Source organism: Salminus brasiliensis, chromosome 9, assembly GCF_030463535.1.
Source record: "Salminus brasiliensis chromosome 9, fSalBra1.hap2, whole genome shotgun sequence".
NCBI classification, from domain to species: domain Eukaryota; kingdom Metazoa; phylum Chordata; class Actinopteri; order Characiformes; family Bryconidae; genus Salminus; species Salminus brasiliensis.
In genome coordinates this window covers 6944109-6965703 of record NC_132886.1, presented here as the reverse complement: position 1 = coordinate 6965703, position 21595 = coordinate 6944109, and the positions used below count along the sequence as shown (strand labels likewise).

Below are 21595 nucleotides of genomic sequence, written 5' to 3'. Positions count from 1 at the left end.
CTCCTTCTGGCCTCACTCTGCCTCTTTTCACCTTTCTCTCTCTCCCTCTGTTCCTCTCTCCCCCCCTCTCTGCCTCCATTTCTCTCCCTGCATATCTCTCTGGCCTCATTCTGCCTCTTTTCCTCTCTCTCTCTCCATCTCCCTTTGCCTCTTTTCCTCTCTCTGGCTTCACACCATTATATATATATATATATATAACGTGTTTGCTTTTTGATGATTGCTCCACCTGTCTTGATCACAGTCCATCGCAGCTTGTGTTCGCCCCAAAATTGTATTGACTTTTTTTAATACAATTAAACATTTGACTTATTATGTAATGGCATTTTCAGTCAGCAGTTCCCAACCCAGCTGAAGACCTGTGGAGGCAGTTAGAGCTCCGGGCTGTTGATGACAGGATCGTGGGTTCCATACCTGGGCTCGGCAAGCTGCCACTGTTGGGCCCTTGAGCAAGGCTCTTCACCCTTTCCGCAGCAATGGCGCTCACTGCACGGATGGGTTAAGGGCAGAAGCCAAATTCTATCTGTGTCCTGCACTAATGCTGAACATGGGTGTCTTGTCTTGTCTGTAGACAGACGTTCATCTTGGACAGGGTGCACCAGAACAGAACTCCAGCACCCTAGGCTCACCCCTCCCCAGCTTTCTGTGACATTCAAAACAAAGCCCAACTTTTTCCTTTTCTATTAAAAGGGGTTATTCTGGAAAACACATCACACACACACTTATAGTTCATGTTAAATACAAGAACAGCAAGTTGAGTCAGAGGAATCTTTATTATTTTCCAGTGTATTTACGTGTATAAAGGGGAACTGGCAGATTGTTAATAAGAACAGAAGCAGTAAACTGATTACACACAGTAGGTTCATGTTCTTCTTTTGTTAGTTTATGAGGGACAGTTGAAATATGTAGCTTCAGAGGAGGATGAGCTCACTAACTTGCTTTCTGGAACAGTTTACTTAAAAGGCCCAGAGTATGGAAAACTGGATATTCATTTGTTTTAGTACAAGTCAGAGATTGTATATAAAACCTGTAAACACACAAATCACTCCTCAGTCTGTGTATAGAAACTATGCTGAAGAAATAGCCCATTAACAATTGACTGTTTTTGTGATTTCACAACAGTAGACGCATATTTACCACCCTACTCATCCAACAGCAGTGTAGACCCACCCAGTGTTGCAACCTGGACTGCTTTCTGAATGAGGCACAATCCAGAGCATCATTTACATACATCTAGTGTCTTAAAGGCTCAGTAACAATACAGCCTGTTTTAAGGGTTGAAGAAAGAAATTTGGTAATGTAAGAATAAGGGGACAAAAAAAAAAGGAGTAAGATGGGGCTCTTCAACAAAAATACATTTAGGTTCATTATAATGTTTTTAAAATGTTCTCCAATAAAGAACATAAAATCCAGATCTGAAAAAGCTGCTTTCAGAAGCCTAAATAAGTTCCTCCTCAAAACATTCACATTTCTTAAGATATATATTATATATAAGCTACCAGCCATCAGTAAGCCATCTTGTGGGTATACAGTACTGTGCAGACGTTTTAGGCACCCGATTACATAAATAACAAATAATTTCTCTCAGCACTTTGAGTTTTTAAACTGTAGAAGCTCCAGATCTCATCAGAACAGATAAAGCAGATGAACATAAATCCAGTAAAAAGGAGCAAGAGCTTCTCTGAAGCTTCTGAAGAAAGTAGTGAGATCTTGTCGGTGAGCTAGTCTGAAGAACAGAGCTCGGTTCCTCCAGGTTTCTCCTGGACGCCCCCCAGTCCAGCCAGCACAGCGTGGAGGATGTGTTCATCTCCATCAGCAGCAGCAGCAGCAGCAGCAGCTCACCTGATTTACCATCATTAAGCCCTGATTTACCACCAAACCAGGTGTTGATCTGAGGAGAACTCTAAATAATACTAGACTCCATGAGAGAGGAGGACTCTGGAGATGTTCTAATGATGAACACAGCGATGGAGAACCACCACCACCTTCTGTATTCTAATATCAGTGTTTTACTGAGCAGATAAACACCTACTGTCCAGATTAGCAGTTTATTTTCCAGACCAAAACGTCTGCACAGTACTGCATATTTAAAGAAGACCTAATACTCTTTCATTTTCTCTCTGTGTAGTCCTGCAGCATCTGCACCTGTTCTGAGGCATGTGGTACATGCAAATATTCATATATTCATGACACAAAATTCATATAAGTGACTTCCTGGTGTCAAAAAGAGGACATTCTTCACCTTTTTCAAAGTACCAAGCTTGCACAAATAAAAAGTATTCCTTTTCTACAAGGAATAAAAAAAAAGAAGGGAAAAAAAAAAAAAAAAAAAAAAAAAAAAAAAAAAAAAAAAAAAAAAAAAAAAAAATGACCTGAGGGTGTGACTAAATGTCCACCTTTATAGTCCCCTTTGAGCCACGTTATCCATGCTCAATTACCTTCAGTGGTTAACAGAGCTCCTCTCACAGTCCTGACCACACCCTCTTTGGATTCACCCTCTACAGTAAGTCCCTCCCCATCTCCGTCTCCCAAACTTTCTGTGCGTATCTTTCCCCAACCGGACACATTGTGGCACCGGTGAAAGGGCAAGACGGCTGGTCCAGAGCCGAGCTGATCCAGGAGGAGTTTGTTCACAGGACTGAACACCTTACTTCCAGAACAGGATGTTCCAGAGCAGCAGCCAGCAGGGGTAAACGAGCAGAGCCAACAACGGGTAAACCAGAGAGCCGTAGAGGGAATGATCCAGGATGCCTTGAGAAATGACTGACAGGAAGAGCATCCAGCCCTCCGGTAGCGAGACAGGCGCTTCCTGTAGCTCCTGAAAGAGGAAGACGCAGTAGAGGATGGTGCAGCCAGGACTAAGCAGCACCATTGCCAAGGCACTCAAAGCCCTAAGGAACAGAGAAACACAGGGGGAGATATGATCTACATCAGGGATGACGATTCCAGGGCCTTGTGACTGAAAGGCCACAAAAATAAATATTTATAAGTAATAAATAAATAAATTATCCTAGCTGTTACACACTCATTAGCTTAAATGATCCAGAATGATAAACTTCTGATGACTTATCAAAGGGAAATTCCACCAAATTTTTCAAAATGTCAAAATGCATAAATCAAGTCACCAACATATAAACAATGTCAGAGAGTGCTTGGGGTGGTGCAACAGATAATGTCACTACCTGCCACTGAGCTACCACACCATTCCTGGTCTAGGTGACTGTGCTGCGCTACACCAATAAGAGTCCGTGGGCAAGACTCCCAACACTACATTGGCCCTCCTCTGTAATATGAAGAACCTAGTAATTCGCTCTGAACAAGAGATGAATGCTGTGAAATGCTCCATTCTAGAGAAACTTAGGAGTTTGAATGGTTCACAGTGTTGAATGGGAAAAAAATGTCTGAAAATGTCTCTACATCACAAAGACAGGTGAGAATAGTATCAAAGAGGGGAGAGAGGGGGGAAAAAGGTAGCTCTTATTTATTACTATTATCAGCATTACATATGATCACAAACACAAAAGACACAACCCATTTGTGCTGCAGACATTATAACCCCTGGTGTGTTACCACCAGTTATGAAATCTGTAAAGAAAGAGTCTGCAAGTCTCTCTACAGCAAACCATTTCACACCAAAGCACTCCGTTTACTCTGAGTGAATTATGATGAAATTCTGGAAAAATTGGTGGAATTCCCCTTCAAACATATGATGGAACTCTGAAAGAGCTATGGACGCTATGGGGCGAAGTAATTACAATGAACAGATCAGTGAAGCGTTTTCCTTTAACTATAATTCAAATTAACCAGTTATAATTTGTGGTGTAACGATCACGTATAATCCTAAAGTCTATAAATCCTAAATCGCTAAAGTTGAACCATAACGCTGTTTTTGTGATGTCGCAACAGAAAACGCATATCTACCACCCTACTCATCCAACAGCAGTTTAGACCCACCCACTTATACTGACGTTATAAGGAGTGTCGCAACCTGGACTGCTTGCTGAATGAGGCACAATACAGAGCATCATTCTTTTGTCTTAAAGGCTTAGTAACAAAACAGCCTGTTTTAAGGGTTGAAGAGAGAAATTTGGTAATGTAGGTGTGAATAAGGGGACAAAAAAAAAAACAAAAACAAAAAAGGAGTCCAACATGTGGCCCTTTAACAAAAATACATTTAGGTTCGTTATAATGAGTAAAGAGCTATGGGGCACAGTTATTACAATGAACAAATCAGTGAAGCGTTTTCCTTTAAGTGTAATTTAAATTAACTATAATTAGTGGTGTAACGATTACGGATCCATGACCCGTTCAGGTGGATTAATCGCTCAAAAGTTCAACCATCACAGTGTGGAGTACAGTTATACTGCTGCTGTGACTTCTTACAGTAAAGATTCCCTCAGTCTGAATTCAGAACTGCAGTGAAAACACACAGACTGAGCAGTGATGGTCATGTGAACGGAGCGTGAGGATAAATCATAGTTGAATAAAGAAAGGCACTTCTACAAGCATAAACACTGAATTACCATTAAATATGTATTTACTGTAGTCTCCATATATATATGTGTGTGTGTGTGTGTGTGTGTGTGTGTCTGTGTGTTTATTTACTTGGGCAAATGTGGCGTGACGCAGGCAGCTGCAGGCACCAGCGTGATGGCTAAGATGAAGCCCAGGGAAAAGTTGATGAGAGCGGTGCATCCCAAGAGCACAGCCAAGTACAGCAGAGCCACCAGCTTCAGGACCCTCCAGCCCTGCTCCGTCCCCTCCCCAGAGATAAACCTGAGATTGGTGCACAAAGGAAAGAGGGAAGGATAAAGTCAGTCTGTCTGTCACTACTACTACTAGAAAATGCAGTCCTCAATGGCTGGACCACTGCCATTCAACATGCCTTAGGCATGCCTATACTCGACTGTGCGGTGTATATTCATGTGTGTGCGCAGTACCTATGTGTGTTGTGAGGCAATGCCAGGCCTGCAGTGTAGATGGCTATAGCAGTGAGAACTACAGCCTCAGTCTCGGACACAGGGAAGTGCTCTACTGCAGTCTCCTGAGACAGGACGGGCAGTGTGTACAGAGCCACGCCAGTCAGGTGACTGATCACCACCGGGGTCAACACGGACAGAACCCCTGGACTGGACGGCTGGAGGAGAGATGGAAAGAAAGATTGAAGTGATGTTGCACAAGAGACAATTTCTCTGACCATACCAAATATCTTTGGACCATTAAAGCAACATTATGCAGTAACTGTATGTTACAACAGCAGATTCAGAATCACGCTGACGCTCCATTAACTGTAACAGGGAGAAAGGCGTCTCCGTCATTCCCACCCTGGGCCGGAACGGTGCTACTGCACTGTAGAGACCTCTCTCCAGAACCGCTGTGTGATGCTGCAGATCCCCAATCATATTAGTGTAAATGCCTGTTGTATTACTCTACTGCCTCAGTCCACATGCTTCTCTACCTTTAGATGCTGCTTCTGTGTCTCTTGGCTTGTTCAGAAAGGCATGTGTACAGCGGTCAATGAGGAGGCGCTCAAAACATTACGTGTTTACTGCAGTGGTGTAAAAGTGAGCAACACTCCACAACTGTAGGGGGAGCCCTGGAGCAATAAATATCAATTCTTACATAATGCTGCTTTAAACGGTGTTTGGATTGCTTAGAATTTAAGTAAAACTCAAATGGGAAATTTTACACAGTTGCGAGTCACAGACAGGGCTGGGCAATTAATCAAATTAATGAAGACAGACATTCAGAACCTTTACTCAATGTAATCTGTCACATGTTAATTGATGTACTGTCCCCTTAAAAACACACTACTGCATGTGTAGTCATGTGATTCCACTCTGTCCTGTCTGTGACATGGAAGCAACATAGAGAGGTCAAGCACTGAGCAGCTTAAGATGTTCATTAATCATAATTAATTAATTAATTGAACATTTTCTCAATCAAATCAAATCTCGATCTTTATATAAGGTCATCAAACACTAATCTTAGACACATTTCATATCAAACTTAGCTATATTTAATAAACACGATTAAAACAATGGAAACTAAGTGGTTGTTATAAAAGCCCTGGTTGTTGATACTGACCGGTTCCACCTCGCCAGCTCCATCCTCGGTTACCTGAATTGGTGTTCCCAGCTGGACCCATAAATCTAACGCCTGCACTGCAGTTAAGGAATTGACAGGACATGTTTACGGCAATTTCAACAGTTTTTAGATACTTTCAGCCACAAATGCCTGTGGTTTTTCCAATGCTTTCAATTTTGATGGCTCACTTTACAGTTACAATAGCTACAGCTGGTAAACTGAGACAGCATTTCTCCTGTCTATGCCTCCAGTCACTGGTAATGAGTGAACTACAGTATTATTATTATTATTGTTGTTGTTGTTGTTTTTTTAAGCTACATGCATCACGCTACACCCAGAACCTCCTCTGCACCCACTCTCTACCTAGACCCTAAAGGTAGAAATTGACAATTTGGTGCTGCCAATTAACCCACCTGTTCGTAGCTCCCTCAAGCACTAGCAATGCTTCCTACACTAGGAGGGTAAGGACTGAACACACACCTCCTCCGATACATGTGGAGTCAGCCACCACCTGTGACATTGCTGGGCAGCTGACACACCTAGAGCACCAGCTAACAGACGCCCGGGCTGGTCAACATCGGTTTAAGTGTGATGAAGGGAGAACAGCGCCACCTACCCACCCGGAGAGAGCACAGCGAATTGTGCTTTCTCGGCCTATGGCTGCTGATCGTCACGGCTCAGGATTCAAACTTGCGACCCACGGGCCATAGTATAAACGCTTTAGACTGCTGAGCCACTCTGAGCCCTGCTGAGCTGACAGACTTTCTAACCATTTGCTTTTAACTATTTCAGAATTGATGAGGTGATCTCTCTCACACACACACACACACACACACACACACACACACACACACACACACACACACACACACACACTTATTATAGTCTATAGGCCAACTGCATTGAGTCCCTCAGTGGTTTACACAGTGTAAGGATACTCGCAGCAGCAGTATGGTGGCCAGCAGACCAAACGCAGGCATGTAGTAGCCAATGGAGACGAAGCGAGAGAGCGAAGGCATCAAATAGAAGAAGTAAGACTGATGGAGTCGCTCCAGGAGATTATTCAACTTCCGGAACATTCCCTCCAACAACCTGAGAGAACAAGAGTGAGAAATGTATTCATCATTGCGGTCATAAAAAACATTTACGTAAACTACATGTCCAAACATTTGTGGACACCCCTGAATAATGAATGTATTCAGGTCCTTTAAGACGCACCCATTGCTGACACAGATGAGCAAATGCACACACACAGCTTGTCTAGTCCCTGTAGAGAAGTACTGCCAATAGGAAAAGGACTCTCTGGATCAGATGAACCTTAACCTATTGGCATCAGGCCTAATGCCAGGCATGCGCTAGAGGGGTATAAAAGCCCAAAATGCACTTTCAGGATGAGCTGATCCTAATCTCACTAATGCAATCAAATCCTTACAGCAATACTCCAATTTCAGAAGAAACAATGAATGAGCAGTGTCCCAATACTTCCAGTATGAGCAGTGAGCAGTGTCCACATAGTGCATTTCAAAGCCTGTCCTTCTTCGGAGCTACAGGGCTCTCAAAAGCACCTATGTGCTAAAACATTTGGCCCATGTTCTTAACAGAGTTCGACAAACTCGACAGGAAGTGATCATTTCAGCGTACATTAAGGAGGACAATGAAAACATCACAAACCTGCCGATCGTGGTGGCATCTGTCTTGTATTGCCTGAAGCTGTTGACGCCGCGGATTGATGCAGCCTCAATGTGGTAGCGGAGGAAGAGGCCATGGTCACCCCAGGGACGCCCACTGGCCTGCTTTAGCACCATCAACATCATGGTCTGGGCAGCGTGGGTGTAGCCCTCTGCAGTGTCCCAGTCACTCCTCTGGAGCTGAGAGAGGACAAAAGCATCCCGACAGTCAGGGACCTGCACAATGGCTTAAACAGCAACTTAAATACTATGAGATTTAACCAGCTGGCATAAATTCTGCTGCCCTGCGAGTCAGAGTCAAGATCCTAAGTTTCCATCAGAATCGATTTCTCCGCCCCCCCGCCCCCCTCCCAGTGTAGTACTGCCAATTAACCTACTTGTTGTGGCCAGTTGTGGGTTCACTTACTCTTCTCGCACCTCTATCGTTTCCACGTACTGCATGCATAAAAGAGAGACATCCCCCACAATCCACCTCAAGCATAACTATAACCTTATATCTCACCTACCTTCCCCTGAATGGTGCACAGGACTCCTATCTTCTGGCAAAAGGCATGGAAGAGGTTGGCCAGGTCCAGGTTGGGGAGCTGCCCGTTGAGGCCTTCCAGAACCAGGTCAAGACTGGTGATGACATCACTGCTGAGCTCCAGCGACAGAGCAGCCTGGATGGAGCCGGCGCGGCCCTGCAGGGGTGCGTAGTCCATGCCTGAACCGCAATGTAAAAAAAGGGAAGGGGGTTTAAAAAAAAAAAAAAAAAAAAAAAAAAAGTAACTATTTATCTCTTTTAATTAATAAATAAATATATGACTAAATCATTCATAAACAATTAAGAATAATAAACTGATCACAGTTTAGTATTTTACATTAGAAAATTAACTATAAATTAATTATTATAAATAATTTTGGGGAAACCTTGTTTTTATATTATATATTTATTTTTATATTTTATTTTATTTTTCCTAAATGAAAATTTAAAGGACTTAAATAAGGTCAACCAAATAAAGACCTATACTGAGAGGCAACAACAACACAGCTGCCAAAGTCAAAACAATAAGTTGGGCTGAGCAAGGGATTCCCAACCCTGGTTCTGGAAGACCCCCAGTCCTGCACATTTTAGTGATTTCCTGCTCTTCTACTCAGGTTGGTCTTGGGACCAGGGGAATCAGGTGTAGTGGGAGGCACTGGTAAGTGCACTGAAGGCACTAATAAGTGCAGGGCAGGCAGTCCTCCAGGACCAGAGTTGGGAACCACTGGTCTGGGCACAAGACAGGGGTACCCAACAGTAAAAAGATTCTGTAAAACACAACAACTTTGCCTGAAGGCCTGGATGTACATGATCCATCATTTCTGTCTGGTTTAAATATGCATTGAAGGTACTCACCAGAGATGTTGGTGTGATGGTAACCCTCTAACCAGGCTTGCATGCCAATAAGATCATGCTCATTCACCAGGAATATGATGTCCTTCGCCCAGTAAATCTGACCTGGGATGAGAAGAGTGGATTAAGGTCTTAGAAGGAGGGAGCAACACTGCTATGAAATATATGTATTATGAAACTCATAGCTAAAAAGTATTTGGACACCTGCTCATTCATAACCAAGGGGTGTGTGTATACATATATATAAGTTGGAATAACTGTCTCTATTGTCCAGAGCATTGGAGCACTGCTGCGAGGATTTGATTCCATTAATCAACAAGAGCATCAGTGAAGTCAGGACCTCTTTACACTCCTCTAGCCCACGTCTGGAATTAGGCATGGTGCCTATAGGTTACTGTTCATCTGCTCCAGAGACTCCTATTCTATAGTCAACAGGTATTAGACAAGCCATGTGTTTGTGTGCGTGTAATTGCATATCTGTGTCAGGAATAGGTAAAACTTAGCAGCTGAATGAATTTATTAGAAGGGTTGTCCACAAGTATTTGGACATATAGTGTACCTAAAAAAAGAAATGCTATTAGAGTGTAGGTCATTAACTGTGTGCTGTACGTTTATACACTGAGCTTTTCGTGAGCGTCTTACTTCTAAAGTACTGGGCCAGACCCAGCAGAAGGCCCACTGCCTGATTGTTGCTGTTGCCAGGACTGCAGGGGGCACTAAGCACCAAAGCTTCTGTTCGTGGAGCTCGAGGAGCACGCAAGATCCCATACACGTTCGTGCCTCGAACCATCTGTGGGAGAGAGGGTTGAGAGAAGTGTAAAAGGAAGGATTATTAGAGTTTTCATGTAACCTAATTAATCATCATATGATGGCCAATCTGCTGCCAGTCTTCAGGATAAAGAACACGAAATATTGCAATATTAAATAATCACTGGAAATAGGGTCTTCTTTAAAGTCTTGCAGACTGTTAATCTTTAATTATAGTTAAAAATAAGAGACATTGCAATTATAATCTTGCTTCTATATGACTGAATAATGTCATTATGTGCTCTAAACCACATCAGACAAGTCTGAAAGTCTTACCAATCCCTATTAGTCTAGACGTAGCCTAACACCTCCCTACTACAGCACTTCGCTCTTCATAAAAGTGGTTCTTTGAATGATGCCATATTCGTGAAGAACCATGATTGTAGTGTGAAGGAGATGTATTTGTAGGTTCTTTAGACCTTTCAAAAGCTTCCTCACACTCTTACAAACATGGTTCTTCAATGAACCAAGCGTTGTTCTAATGGTGTTGCTCAAAGAACCCTTTGAAAAGCACCTGTACTTGTAGCAGTGTTGCTGGTGCTGAAGGGAGGAGTGTGTGGGTGTGGGAATACAAGCAAAGTGCATGTGTGGCAGCAGGAGCAGGGCAGGATGCAGACTCTGCAGTCCGGCCAGTTTCTCCCTGCTGCCTTTTCTGTAGGAGGTGAGTATCAGCAAGAGCCACATAGTCTTCACTGGCCTCGCCTTCATTGACCTCCAGAGGTTTGTATTTGGTACAAGACTGGTGTGTGTGTGTGTGTGTGTGTGTGTGTGTGTGTGTGTGTGTGTGTGTGTGTATGAGAGACAGTCAATGAACACGCTCACATATCGCTCCTTGTTCTCGTCAGGAAAGGGCAAAGTGCGGGAGAAGCTTTGGGTGAAGACCTCCAGCCCTCTGTCCTGCATAGTCTTCACCAACCAGTCTACTGGCATTCCCCTAGAGAGCGAGAGAGAGAGAGGGGTGAGAGCTGACCACGAAAGAAGCTCCCATGTAGAGATTGCTGTTGATACATTATGAAGAAAACTGATCTAATGCGGAAAAGGTCCAAAAGTTTCCAGACACCACTTCTTATAAAAAAAAAATGAAGGCGTGTGAAACGGTTATTTGAGTCATGGCATAGAAGAACCACATTTGGCCATAAAGAACCTTTTTTTTGCAATAGAAATAAGTGCAAGTGACCTTTTAGAGCTCTAAAGACCAACATGAATGGTTCTGCACATAAACATGGTTTCCTTATAGAACCAAAAGTGGTTCTACTATGAAGCACCTTTGTTTTTAAGAGTGTAGCGGTGCCATATCATGCTGCATTGAGTACTTTGAGGCTTTCTTTAAGGGGGCTGGGCGTATGTATATATTTACATTTACATTTAAGGCATTTAGCAGACGCTCTTATCCAGAGCGACTTACAAAAGTGCTTTGCTATTTACCCAAGAAAAACTTCAGCTAGTTTGAATAGGCTAACAATTCAGAGATACCTCTAAGTTTAGACTCTACTAAACACAAGTCAATAAGGAGACCACTCTGCTATTCGCCCAAGTATTCTCGGAAGAGGAGGGTCTTCAGTCTGCGTTTGAAGACAGCGAGCAACTATATATAACAAGTCAAGACTGTAAGGTAAGAGTTTAGGGGAACCCAACATAAAAGGGACCATTTTCGGATTTGTTCCGGACCACGAGCACCAAACTATGCATCCAAAGAGCTCTACCTACCCAACCTTCCTTTTGTGGGCTGCGAATTCCCTTCCGGTGGCCAGGGCTCGCTCTCCTGCGGGGAACCGTTCCTCCACCATAGTAGAGCCCATGGCATTCTCGGACATGTACGTTCGCAGGGTAAAGGGTTCAAAAGCCAGGCCCATGAACCAGGCAATGCCCGCCATGTAGCACACCACACTTAGGTGTGAACGGTTCCAAAACAGAGCAGCAGAGCATTGAAGAGACACACAGAGAGAGAGATTTACTAAATCACATCTGAGAAGACTGTCATAAATTAACCATAATTAATTTATTCCACCTGAATCAAGATACACACAACTCTGCAGATGTTAATCTATGAAAAACAGCACATTTCAAACATCAATAATTAGGAATGATCAGAGGCCACATACCATATAGGTGTGTTGAGGCGTGTGAGGAGACTGGTCAGGGCCTTCCGACGATTAGGGTCAGATAACAGACCCATGGTGGTTAACTGCAAAAAGTGGGAGAGTTAGAATACAGTGTTTATTTATTCCTACCTGTACAGGACAGCTAAATTCTTCTCTCTTTTCACTGTCTAGCTCAGAAAGCCAGAGATAGTCAGCCTCTGGAGCAGAGAGGGTTATTGGCCTTGCTGAACAGCCCAACAGTGGCAGCATACTGGACATGTACATACTTAATATATTTAATACATCTAGTTCTGTGTTATCCTGTGGTAAGACACTTTCTGACGCTCCTGATGATCTTAACACTAAATTATCGAGACATAAAATAATCCCGCCAATAAATTCCTTATTTTAGAAGAGACGTTTTGTAGAATTGAGGGAATATTGAGAATAAAACTTGGAAAATAATTTAAGATTAAATCAACTATTCCCTCAATTCTACAAAACGTCTTTTCTAAAATAAGGAATTTATTGGCAGGATTATTTTATGTCTCGATAATTTAGTGTTAAGATCATCAGGAGCGTCAGAAAGGGTTTACAGTGAAACTCTCTTGACCAATTAAACGTCATATTTGCACCAAGATGCTTGTGAGAAACCCAGCCCTGTTTCTGGGGAGTAAATGAGACGGCAAGGCCAGAATTTTCCCATTCCACCTTAAACAATGCCATGATGTTTAACTGCAAAGAGTGAGTTAGAATACAGTGTCTATTCATTCTTACCTGCACAGAGTCAGCCTCTGGAGCAGAGAGGGTTAAGGGCCTTGCTAAAGAACCCAACAGTGGCAGCATACTGGGCATGGGTATCAAACCCACAACCCAACTACTTCCCTTCTAAGACCATTTCCTATAAGAAAGCCCAGCTACTATCTTGCCTATTACCCCCCCTTAATGCCTCTAATGATGTTTGTGTAGGTTTCTGTACCAAATATAGAAGCAAAGACAGTGTGTCTTGTGTGAAGACAAGCAATGCATGTGAGCAGGAGCAGTACAGTGCAGGCCTACCTCTGTAGACCAGCCAGTTTCTCCCTGCTGCCTTTTCTGTAGGAGGTGAGTATCAGCAAGAGCCACATAGTCTTCACTGGCCTCGCCTTCATTGACCTCCAGAGGCTTAGTACAAGGCTAATACACCCAGCCTGGTCCTGTCTACACCATTCTGATTCGAGACTCCCCATTAAAAGGAAAATATAGTCCAGGGTCGGCTTAATCCCAGCCTGAAAAACCTGCCCATGGTGTGCGATTGTGTAGACACACGGTGTTAAGGTGTAAATTAAGAGCGGATATATGGAAATTATGGACTTTGGAAGTTTTAACGATCTTTACATATGCTTTCAAACTCAAAATCCAAGGGAAATGTAGCTTTTATGAAATGGAGGATATAGTATGGACACTTTAATGACAAGGAATGGTTGCCAAATTAGGCAAAACTGAAAAAATATTAGACGGGGAGCAACTGACTAAAATCACAATTGTGTATATTAGAGCTGGGCAATAGGATGATGTTTTATTGCATTGTGATCAATTTGGTTATCGTGATGAAAAATATGCTTTTCTAAGGATATGGAGGAGACGGTTAGTGCTTAATAGACACTGAATAGATACCAACAGTGTGATTAGACTGGGTTAATTAGATGAAGAGCTGCAGTTATTGAGTATAAAGCACTGTATTCAGTACAGGAGAGGATCTGAATAGTAGTTTATAAGAATCTGCTGCTACTGATGTATTTAGGTGATTACATTTATGGTGATAAATACTGTGGGTTTTTTTTTTTTATTACCATTTCTACCATCACCCAGCCTTCATTTCTGTATATTTAACTACTGGAAATCTCTTATTATATCTTATGCTTAGTTTATTTAATTCTGTGTTCTTTTGTGGTAGAGAGGAAAGACCTTGAGCCCCCGAAGGTAGGAAATAATGAAGGAAAGGAAATAATTTGAGCTTTAATAAACTTTTTACCCTTAAAATTTGGGAACAATTTATTCCAAGGATTGTTTTAAGCCTCATAGAGATTATATCTATATATATATATATATATATATATATATATATATATATATATATATATATATATATATATATATACACACACACACACACACACACACACACATTATATTTATATATATATATATAAATATAATGTGTGTGTGTGTGTGTGTGTGTGTGTGTATAATATATATACACATATATACATATGTATATGTATACATTATATATATATATATATATATATATATATATATATATATATATATATATATATACACACACACACACACACACATTATATTTATATATATATATATATATATATATATATATATATATATATATATATATATATATAAATAAATATAAATATAAATAAGTGTATGAGACGGCATTGCCACGATTTATTAGATCTCCCCCATTCCACCTTAAACAATGCATGGGCTACACATGGGCGCCTGCGCACAATAGACTGTACCTACTGCCCTATTTAAGGTGGAACGATAAATTCCCAAAAAGACACATTTGGCCTCATTTCCCAATTTGACCAACGTTGCATAATCAATGCAAGAACTTCCACACAACACCGACATTTTTGCCAAAACCGAGAGACTAAATGAGTAAGAAATGAAGACACAGCAAGCAAAGGCAGACACCAGCCCGGATTCACCCTGCAGTCGCTGCACCAGCTGCCTCGAGGTCTCCGCCAGCGGCGGCTCTGCGCCATTAACAGCGACTATTATCCCTCCAAGGTCGATTTAAAAACGGCCAAATTATTAATCAGCAAGTTTCTCACCTTAGTGCAGAAATCCGCGTTGAACTACGATGAAAACGGAGAGAACGCCAGACAGGGCGCCTTCATTTTCGCCCGCTGTCATAGGAAGCAAACCGCGGAGCAGCTCTTCCGGTGACTCGATCTACAAACACAACCCGAAAGCGGAGCTTTCAGAGGCTCGCGGAAGAAATGGTTTAGAGATCTGCGATTCTACAGCCTCAGCGGATACGGCTTTATTTGTGTTATCAACCCTTTAAAGCCCGAACCATCAAAGAACTGCCATAAAATTAAAATTCTGTCAAACTGGAGTGGTTATTTGACCTTAATACGAATTATATATATATATATATATATATATATATATATATATATATATATATATATATATATATATATATATATATAAAAATATTTTCAATTTTAAATAAAAAATGTTTTTTTCATAAAACACTTTACATATGACTTTTTTCTATCATTTCATACATCCGGAAAGTAGCTTCCTTTTTTAACAAACTAATAAATAAGTACAAGTGTATATATATATAATTTTATATATAAAAAAAATTAAATAATTTTTAGTTTGTTAAAAAAGGATATTTTCTGGTGCATACAAATAATTCATCATTTAGCAGAGACATGTACCCAATAACATTTACAATAAAATAAAATAATATAATAAATGATTACTAAAATCTAACATTTCTTTAGTTAGCTGATTGGTTCTTGCCATAATATGAATTTTAACAGTTGTCCAATAGGGCTGTCGGCTGTGTAGTCACCTGAATTCTGCACAACACAACTGATGTTCCCAACCCCATTGATAAAGCAAGATATTCCACTAATTAACCCTGATAAGGCACACCTGAAAACCATTTCAGGTGATCACCTCTTGAAGCTCATTGAGAGAATGCCAAGAGTGTGCAAAGCAGTAATCAGAGCAAAGGGCGGCTATTTTGAAGACACTAGAATATAAAACATGTTTTCAGTTATTTCACCTTTTTTGTTAAGTACATAACTCCACATGTGTTCATTCATAGTTTTGATGCCTTCAGTGAGAATCTACAATGTAAATAGTCAAGAAAATACAGAAAACGCATTGAATGAGAAGGTGTGTCCAAACCTTTGGCCTGTACTATATATATATATATATATATATATATATATATATATATATATATATATATATATATATATATATACATACATACATACATACATACATACACACACACACACACACACACACACACACACACACACACACACCATTGTTTACATTATTTACACTGATGTTGCAGAGATCTCAAACTAAAACTTTCCTTGCATGGGTTTACAATTTAGAACAGCTATTAAGTTTTGTTGCACAAACAAATATAATAAAGAAAATATTAAAAAGGCACATCCTGCCCCACTATTAACATTTTTCTAATTGTAAATGCACTGATTTGTGCATATGGCACACTACCCTCCGCACAGATGCAAAATTCACATGCAGGGTCACCCTCATTAAAAAGGCTTACACAAACCATGTACTCTCATTACTCTACTTACAAACACCAGGCTGTACCAAAGCAGAAGCATCAGACCAGTCCTCAGTAAAAGCTTACAGACATGCAAAAAGCAGCTTTTCAGAGTTAACTCACAGCTTTCCTCAGCAGCGCTGCTCCATCCTACAACAGTGTGGACAGACTAATGTTCGTTAGCTAACCAGATCCCAATTAAATAGTAGTTCATTAACGGGCGGTTCCCAATCCGCAGGTCGGGGTTGCCTGCAGTTTAACACCTATTCAGATGAAAAAAGCGGAATGATGAATACTGCATATACATACAGTATACACATATATTGATGCTGTGATATACATGTAGATACATGTAGATGTTGATTTGAGTGGATATAATGTGGATGTAATAAAGTAAGTTAAAGGTTCAAATAAGAGTTCACTTGCTTACCAGAATGTTACTGCAAGGTTCCCTTAAAGGTTTCCATCATTTCAAGTTTATGAGAATGTAAAGGAATCATTCCCAAAAACATAACACACAACCAAAAGGGAACATTTAAAGGGTCCATGAAGGAAACTTTCCTGGAGAACCAAAAAGCAACCAAATATCATCCCTGCAGGATTAAAAACTAAAATTGCTCTCAGAATGTTCAGGTACCCAAAAAAAAATAGTGAAAAAAAAAAACAAAAACAAATAGCTATGTCAGTTTGCCAGTTTGGCCAATGGCTGCATGTAGAATTAGGTACACATAGACAAATAGTGAAGGTGAACAGGTGGGACTTAAGCAGTTAGACCAATGGTTGATGTAGATGCAGGTACATGGTGACCAATAGTGGCGGTCAGAAGGCAGAGTTTCAGGAGTTTGAGCCGTGGTTGATGTAGATGCAGGTCTATGTAGACAAAAACTGGCAGTGAGAAGGTGGGGCTTAAACAGTGGTGTTTAAAGCTGTATAAATCCGCACACAGAATGTGTGATGATGACGGAAGCAAATGCAGACGTAAAATCAGGGCTGGACATTTTACATAATTTAGAAATCCTGTCTGGACGCATTTTCCACATCCTTTCCACATGTCACCCTTGTGTTCATAATCCTTCCCTCCCCTTTGCTAACAAATGTCCTGATGCTTTCCAGAACAAGAGCAGTACAATGTATGATTTTATATAATATCCGTTCTTTATTAATATTCTAGCAGTGCATAAAAATAAAAATAGTATATGTTTTATTGCAATACAGTTTTTTATTCATATTTTACACAATGTGTACTGAGACTAAAGAGTAAGTGTTTTTTGAGAGTTTTACGGTCTCATTTATATTTACATTTACATTTAAGGCATTTAGCAGACGCTTTTATCCAGAGCGACTTACAAAAGTGCTTTGCTATTTACCCAAGAAAAACCTCAGCTAGTTTAAATAGACAAAAAGTTCAAAGATCCTCTAAGTTTAGACTCTACTAAACACAAGTCAATAAGGAGACCACTCTACTATTCGCAGTACCAGTCTCTTGATGCAGACAAAAGGAAATGCAGATCATACCAGATCTTCTTAAGGAAAATCTGTATTGTCAAATATTTGCGAAAACTCATTTGAAGATTTGAAGAAATATCAGCATAATAAAAAGAGGATTAAGACACAATAAATGATAAAAAAAGTAAGCAGGTTTCTTGGTTTTCAGTGCCTCACAGCCTCTTGATGCAGACGAAGGGATACACTTTTTCACATGGAATATCATTCCAGTCTTTCTGGGCTGTAGATAAAAAAACTTAAACCTCATTCATCTGAAGATTTTCCAGGATTTAAACAATTAGTACAATAATAATAATAATAATAATAATAACAATAAAATTATTAATAATAATAATGATGATGATGATGATGTAAAGTGTTAATGAAACTTACATTCCCAGTTGATGTGAACACAGCACTCTCCATCGTTATTGTTAAGATAAGATAAGATAAGATAATCCTTTATTAGTCCCGCAGTGGGGAAATTGGGCTTATATAAATTCCATTTGCTGTACCCAAACCTGGTCCCATCAGACCAGACCCAGCTTTTCACCTGAAAACATAAACACAGATCAATGGGTTAAATTCAAATTCAGACTGGATGTTACACAGGGTGTTTGGTTTATATTAAACTTTGCAAAGTTATGAGGGGAACCTTATTTAGGCCCTATTTGCACCGGATTACTCATTTCATAAGTGATAAGTTAATAAATAAAGTTCCAGTAATGTTTATCTTCTGTAAAACAAGCCACCAAGGTTAACCTTGATGGCCCAAAGTGTTTTATTTGTCTGATGAAAAACCTGGTATATGTGGTTATTTAAAGAACTTTTGTGGGATTTGAGTGGCTCAGAAGTCTAATGGCCCAGAAATCCGGTTTGGGACCTATCTACACTCTGTGCTGTTATTGTGGCCAAAGGTGCATTAACTAAGTATTTGAAGGGTATTGACTTGATGAAATGACTGGATGAATATTTTTGCAATCAATTTTTTTTCTACATTATAGATTTTTTTGAATTCACCTTATTTTGTAAAAAATTAATTTTCGCTTTGACATTATAGAGTAGATTCTTGTTAAAAATATATTGACTATGATTCCATTTATAAAAGAAATAATAGTAGAAAACATCCAAGGGTGTGGATACCTTTTATAGGCACTGTAATTTATAACCCAGAAATAATTCATTATCTAGAAATAATTATCTCAACAAAATTGGGGGAAAAAATAGGTTATTATGCATGATTTTTTCCCCTTATGTCCTTTCGGAGGCTTTGTACTAAATCAAAAGGAGAAAGGCAGTTATCTTAAGGAAGTATATTCTCACTCTAAATTCCCGTAAAGTGATTAGCAGAGATATCACATTGCCGTACTTCTGTGTATATCAGGTGTTTACAGCTTTACGCCTCAGTTACACTTCAGTCTATTCATGTTTGTGTTTCTCTGCAGTCACTGCATGTGATATGCTGTTTGCAAAAGTACCTTGCAATATGTACATAATTATATTTAAACCAACAGGATTACACTGAATATGCTAGGATGGGTATTTAGCACAGCAGATGAGGTAAATAAAGCCTGGATGCATGAGGATATATAAATATGAGATTAGTTCGGTTTACAGTGATCTTCCAAAGTCATCACAGACACAGACTAAATAATAAATAAATAAAACATTGTTTGTATTGCCATTTGTGATTTTTTATATATTGCTATTTAATATTTATAGTTACACTAGCTGTATCTTTTTATCTTTGTATTTTATATATATTCTTTCATGTTTGAGTTGACAGTTATCAGAGAATTTTACTGCTATGTGTACCATGTATGAATATGTATGCGACAAACAGACTTTGACATGTTAGGGACACCTCTATCATCGTTTGTCTTAAGAATGATTTAATTTGCTAATCTACCATGAAGATAGATCTTATTTGAATGTACTGTACATTTTATCAATGTAACTTATATCAGTCAGTACTTTGGGTTGAGCTCCAAGCTCCAAGCTTTTTCCAAAAAAAAAAAAAAATAACGCATATCATGATCATATTTCAAGAAAACAAAGTGAAATTCTGTAGGGATGGAATGTGGGGATCATAATCTAAAACCACGGTGGCCGAGAAGGAAAAAACATTAATTATCGACAATAAAAAAGAAAACAAAACTCTTACTAGCACCATAACAGATTTACAATTTGCGACTGAGATGGAAAGGGAGGGCACAATGCACAGCACGTGCCTGTTTACTGTAGTGAAAATGTACCACTGCTACACTAGTATGAATAATTTTACTACTACTACCTCTACTACTTCTAGTACTACTACTACTTCTTCTACTTCTACTGTTCATGCCTTCACTACTACTGCTATTACAACTTCTACTGCTTTTGTAACTATTGTTATTGTGCCTACCACGATCGTTAGTAGTTCTATTACTTCTACTACCACTGCTACTGCTATTATTATGACTACTACTACATCTACTACTACTGCTACTATCATTCTACTACTATCATGCTACTATGGCAACTATTACTACTACGGCTACTATCATTATTAGTAATATTAGAAGCAGTCGTAGCAGTAGCAGTAGAACTAGTAGCAGTAATTGGCTAGTATCAGTAATAGTAGTAGTAGCAGCAGGAATGGGTGGTATTTATAATTATAGACTACCAATTGTAAATAACAAAAATAAACATTTTTAACTTTTTTTTTTCTCATAGGGTTGATACAAATGGCTTCATTTGCTATTAATAGAAAAAAATACAAAATATTTCAATATTTACAAAATTCAATGCAGCCTCCACCATGATACCAATATCCAGCAGTACTCTGACAGTCTTTACAGTCTTCTGATGTTTATAGTGTTTACAGTATTTCTTGCTTCCAGCACATCAGCTTCAAAACCAGACAGTTCACATGATGCCTAATATATAGATATAGTTAGAACCTCCTGGCAGATGCCACTGGCACCAGATAATCAATATATACAAAGACACTTTTTATGCTTTTTTGCACATGCTATTATGCAGCTTCAGACAATAAAAAAAAAGATCAAACATCAAACAAATAAGACTCTAGACTTTCTAAGATGAAAATGGGTAATTAAAGCCAATTATATGGAACTGGGTTTGGCCTGAACTGTCATGTGTGTGTTTTTCCTATGTATAATATTCAATATACAACAATATTTATTTCCTGCTCTTTTAAGCCAAGACTGGTTCACAACACTGGGAGGTGTCACTGTGATCACATCAGCTTCAAACCCGACTGTTCACATGATGACTAATATATAGATATAGTTAGAACCTCCTGACAGACGCCACTGGCTCCAGATAATCAATGTATACAAAGACACTTTTTATGCTTTTTTATGCTGAAGCTTTTATGTTTTGTTGATTTCTTGTTCTGTTATTAGATTACTGTAAAGCTGCTTTCCTGTCAAAAGCGCTTTCCACACTAGATTCAATACTACTTATGGCTACTCTAGTCTAAATGCAGACATGTGAAGTGTGTGGCAGACAACCAAGTGTCTTCTGCTTTAAAGTTACACACTGAATCCTTAAAACCTAAACTTGAATTGATGTAGAAACCTGTTAGGTATATGTGCTGGTATTCACTTTTACACCTAGTTACTGGTAGACATATCTGCTTTCCCTCTTTATAAACATCTTGTCAGGTACAGAAAAAGAACAGTCACCAGTAAATATCATATACGTATGCTTTACTTCAATGCTTTTC

At 39.6% G+C, this 21595-nt stretch overlaps 1 protein-coding gene across 1 annotated transcript; it reads right to left on the bottom strand.

Annotated features, from left to right (window-relative positions):
• Nucleotides 1-725: 725 nt before the first annotated feature.
• On the bottom strand, nt 726-14966 carry gpaa1 (glycosylphosphatidylinositol anchor attachment 1). The gene is made up of 13 exons (XM_072687256.1): nt 14879-14966; nt 12057-12139; nt 11662-11841; nt 10777-10888; nt 9790-9937; nt 9151-9252; nt 8279-8475; nt 7756-7952; nt 7023-7176; nt 6085-6156; nt 4938-5134; nt 4603-4773; nt 726-2888 (listed from the first exon to the last, which is right to left on the bottom strand). The coding sequence occupies exons 2-13, from the start codon at nt 12128-12130 to the stop codon at nt 2645-2647; spliced, it is 1848 nt and encodes a 615-aa protein (XP_072543357.1). The 5' UTR covers nt 12131-12139; nt 14879-14966; the 3' UTR covers nt 726-2644.
• Nucleotides 14967-21595: the final 6629 nt, after the last annotated feature.

Excerpts from the sequence above, each read along its gene's own strand:
- gpaa1 (XM_072687256.1), bottom strand. The coding sequence starts at position 12,130 with ATGGGTCTGTTATCTGACCCTAATCGTCGGAAGGCCCTGACCAGTCTC. Across the intron at positions 4,774-4,937 it reads TTGCCTCACAACACACATAG|GTTTATCTCTGGGGAGGGGA; the intron begins GTACTGCGCACA and ends CACCAATCTCAG. Across the intron at positions 2,889-4,602 it reads GTCACGCCACATTTGCCCAA|GGCTTTGAGTGCCTTGGCAA; the intron begins GTAAATAAACAC and ends TCTGTTCCTTAG.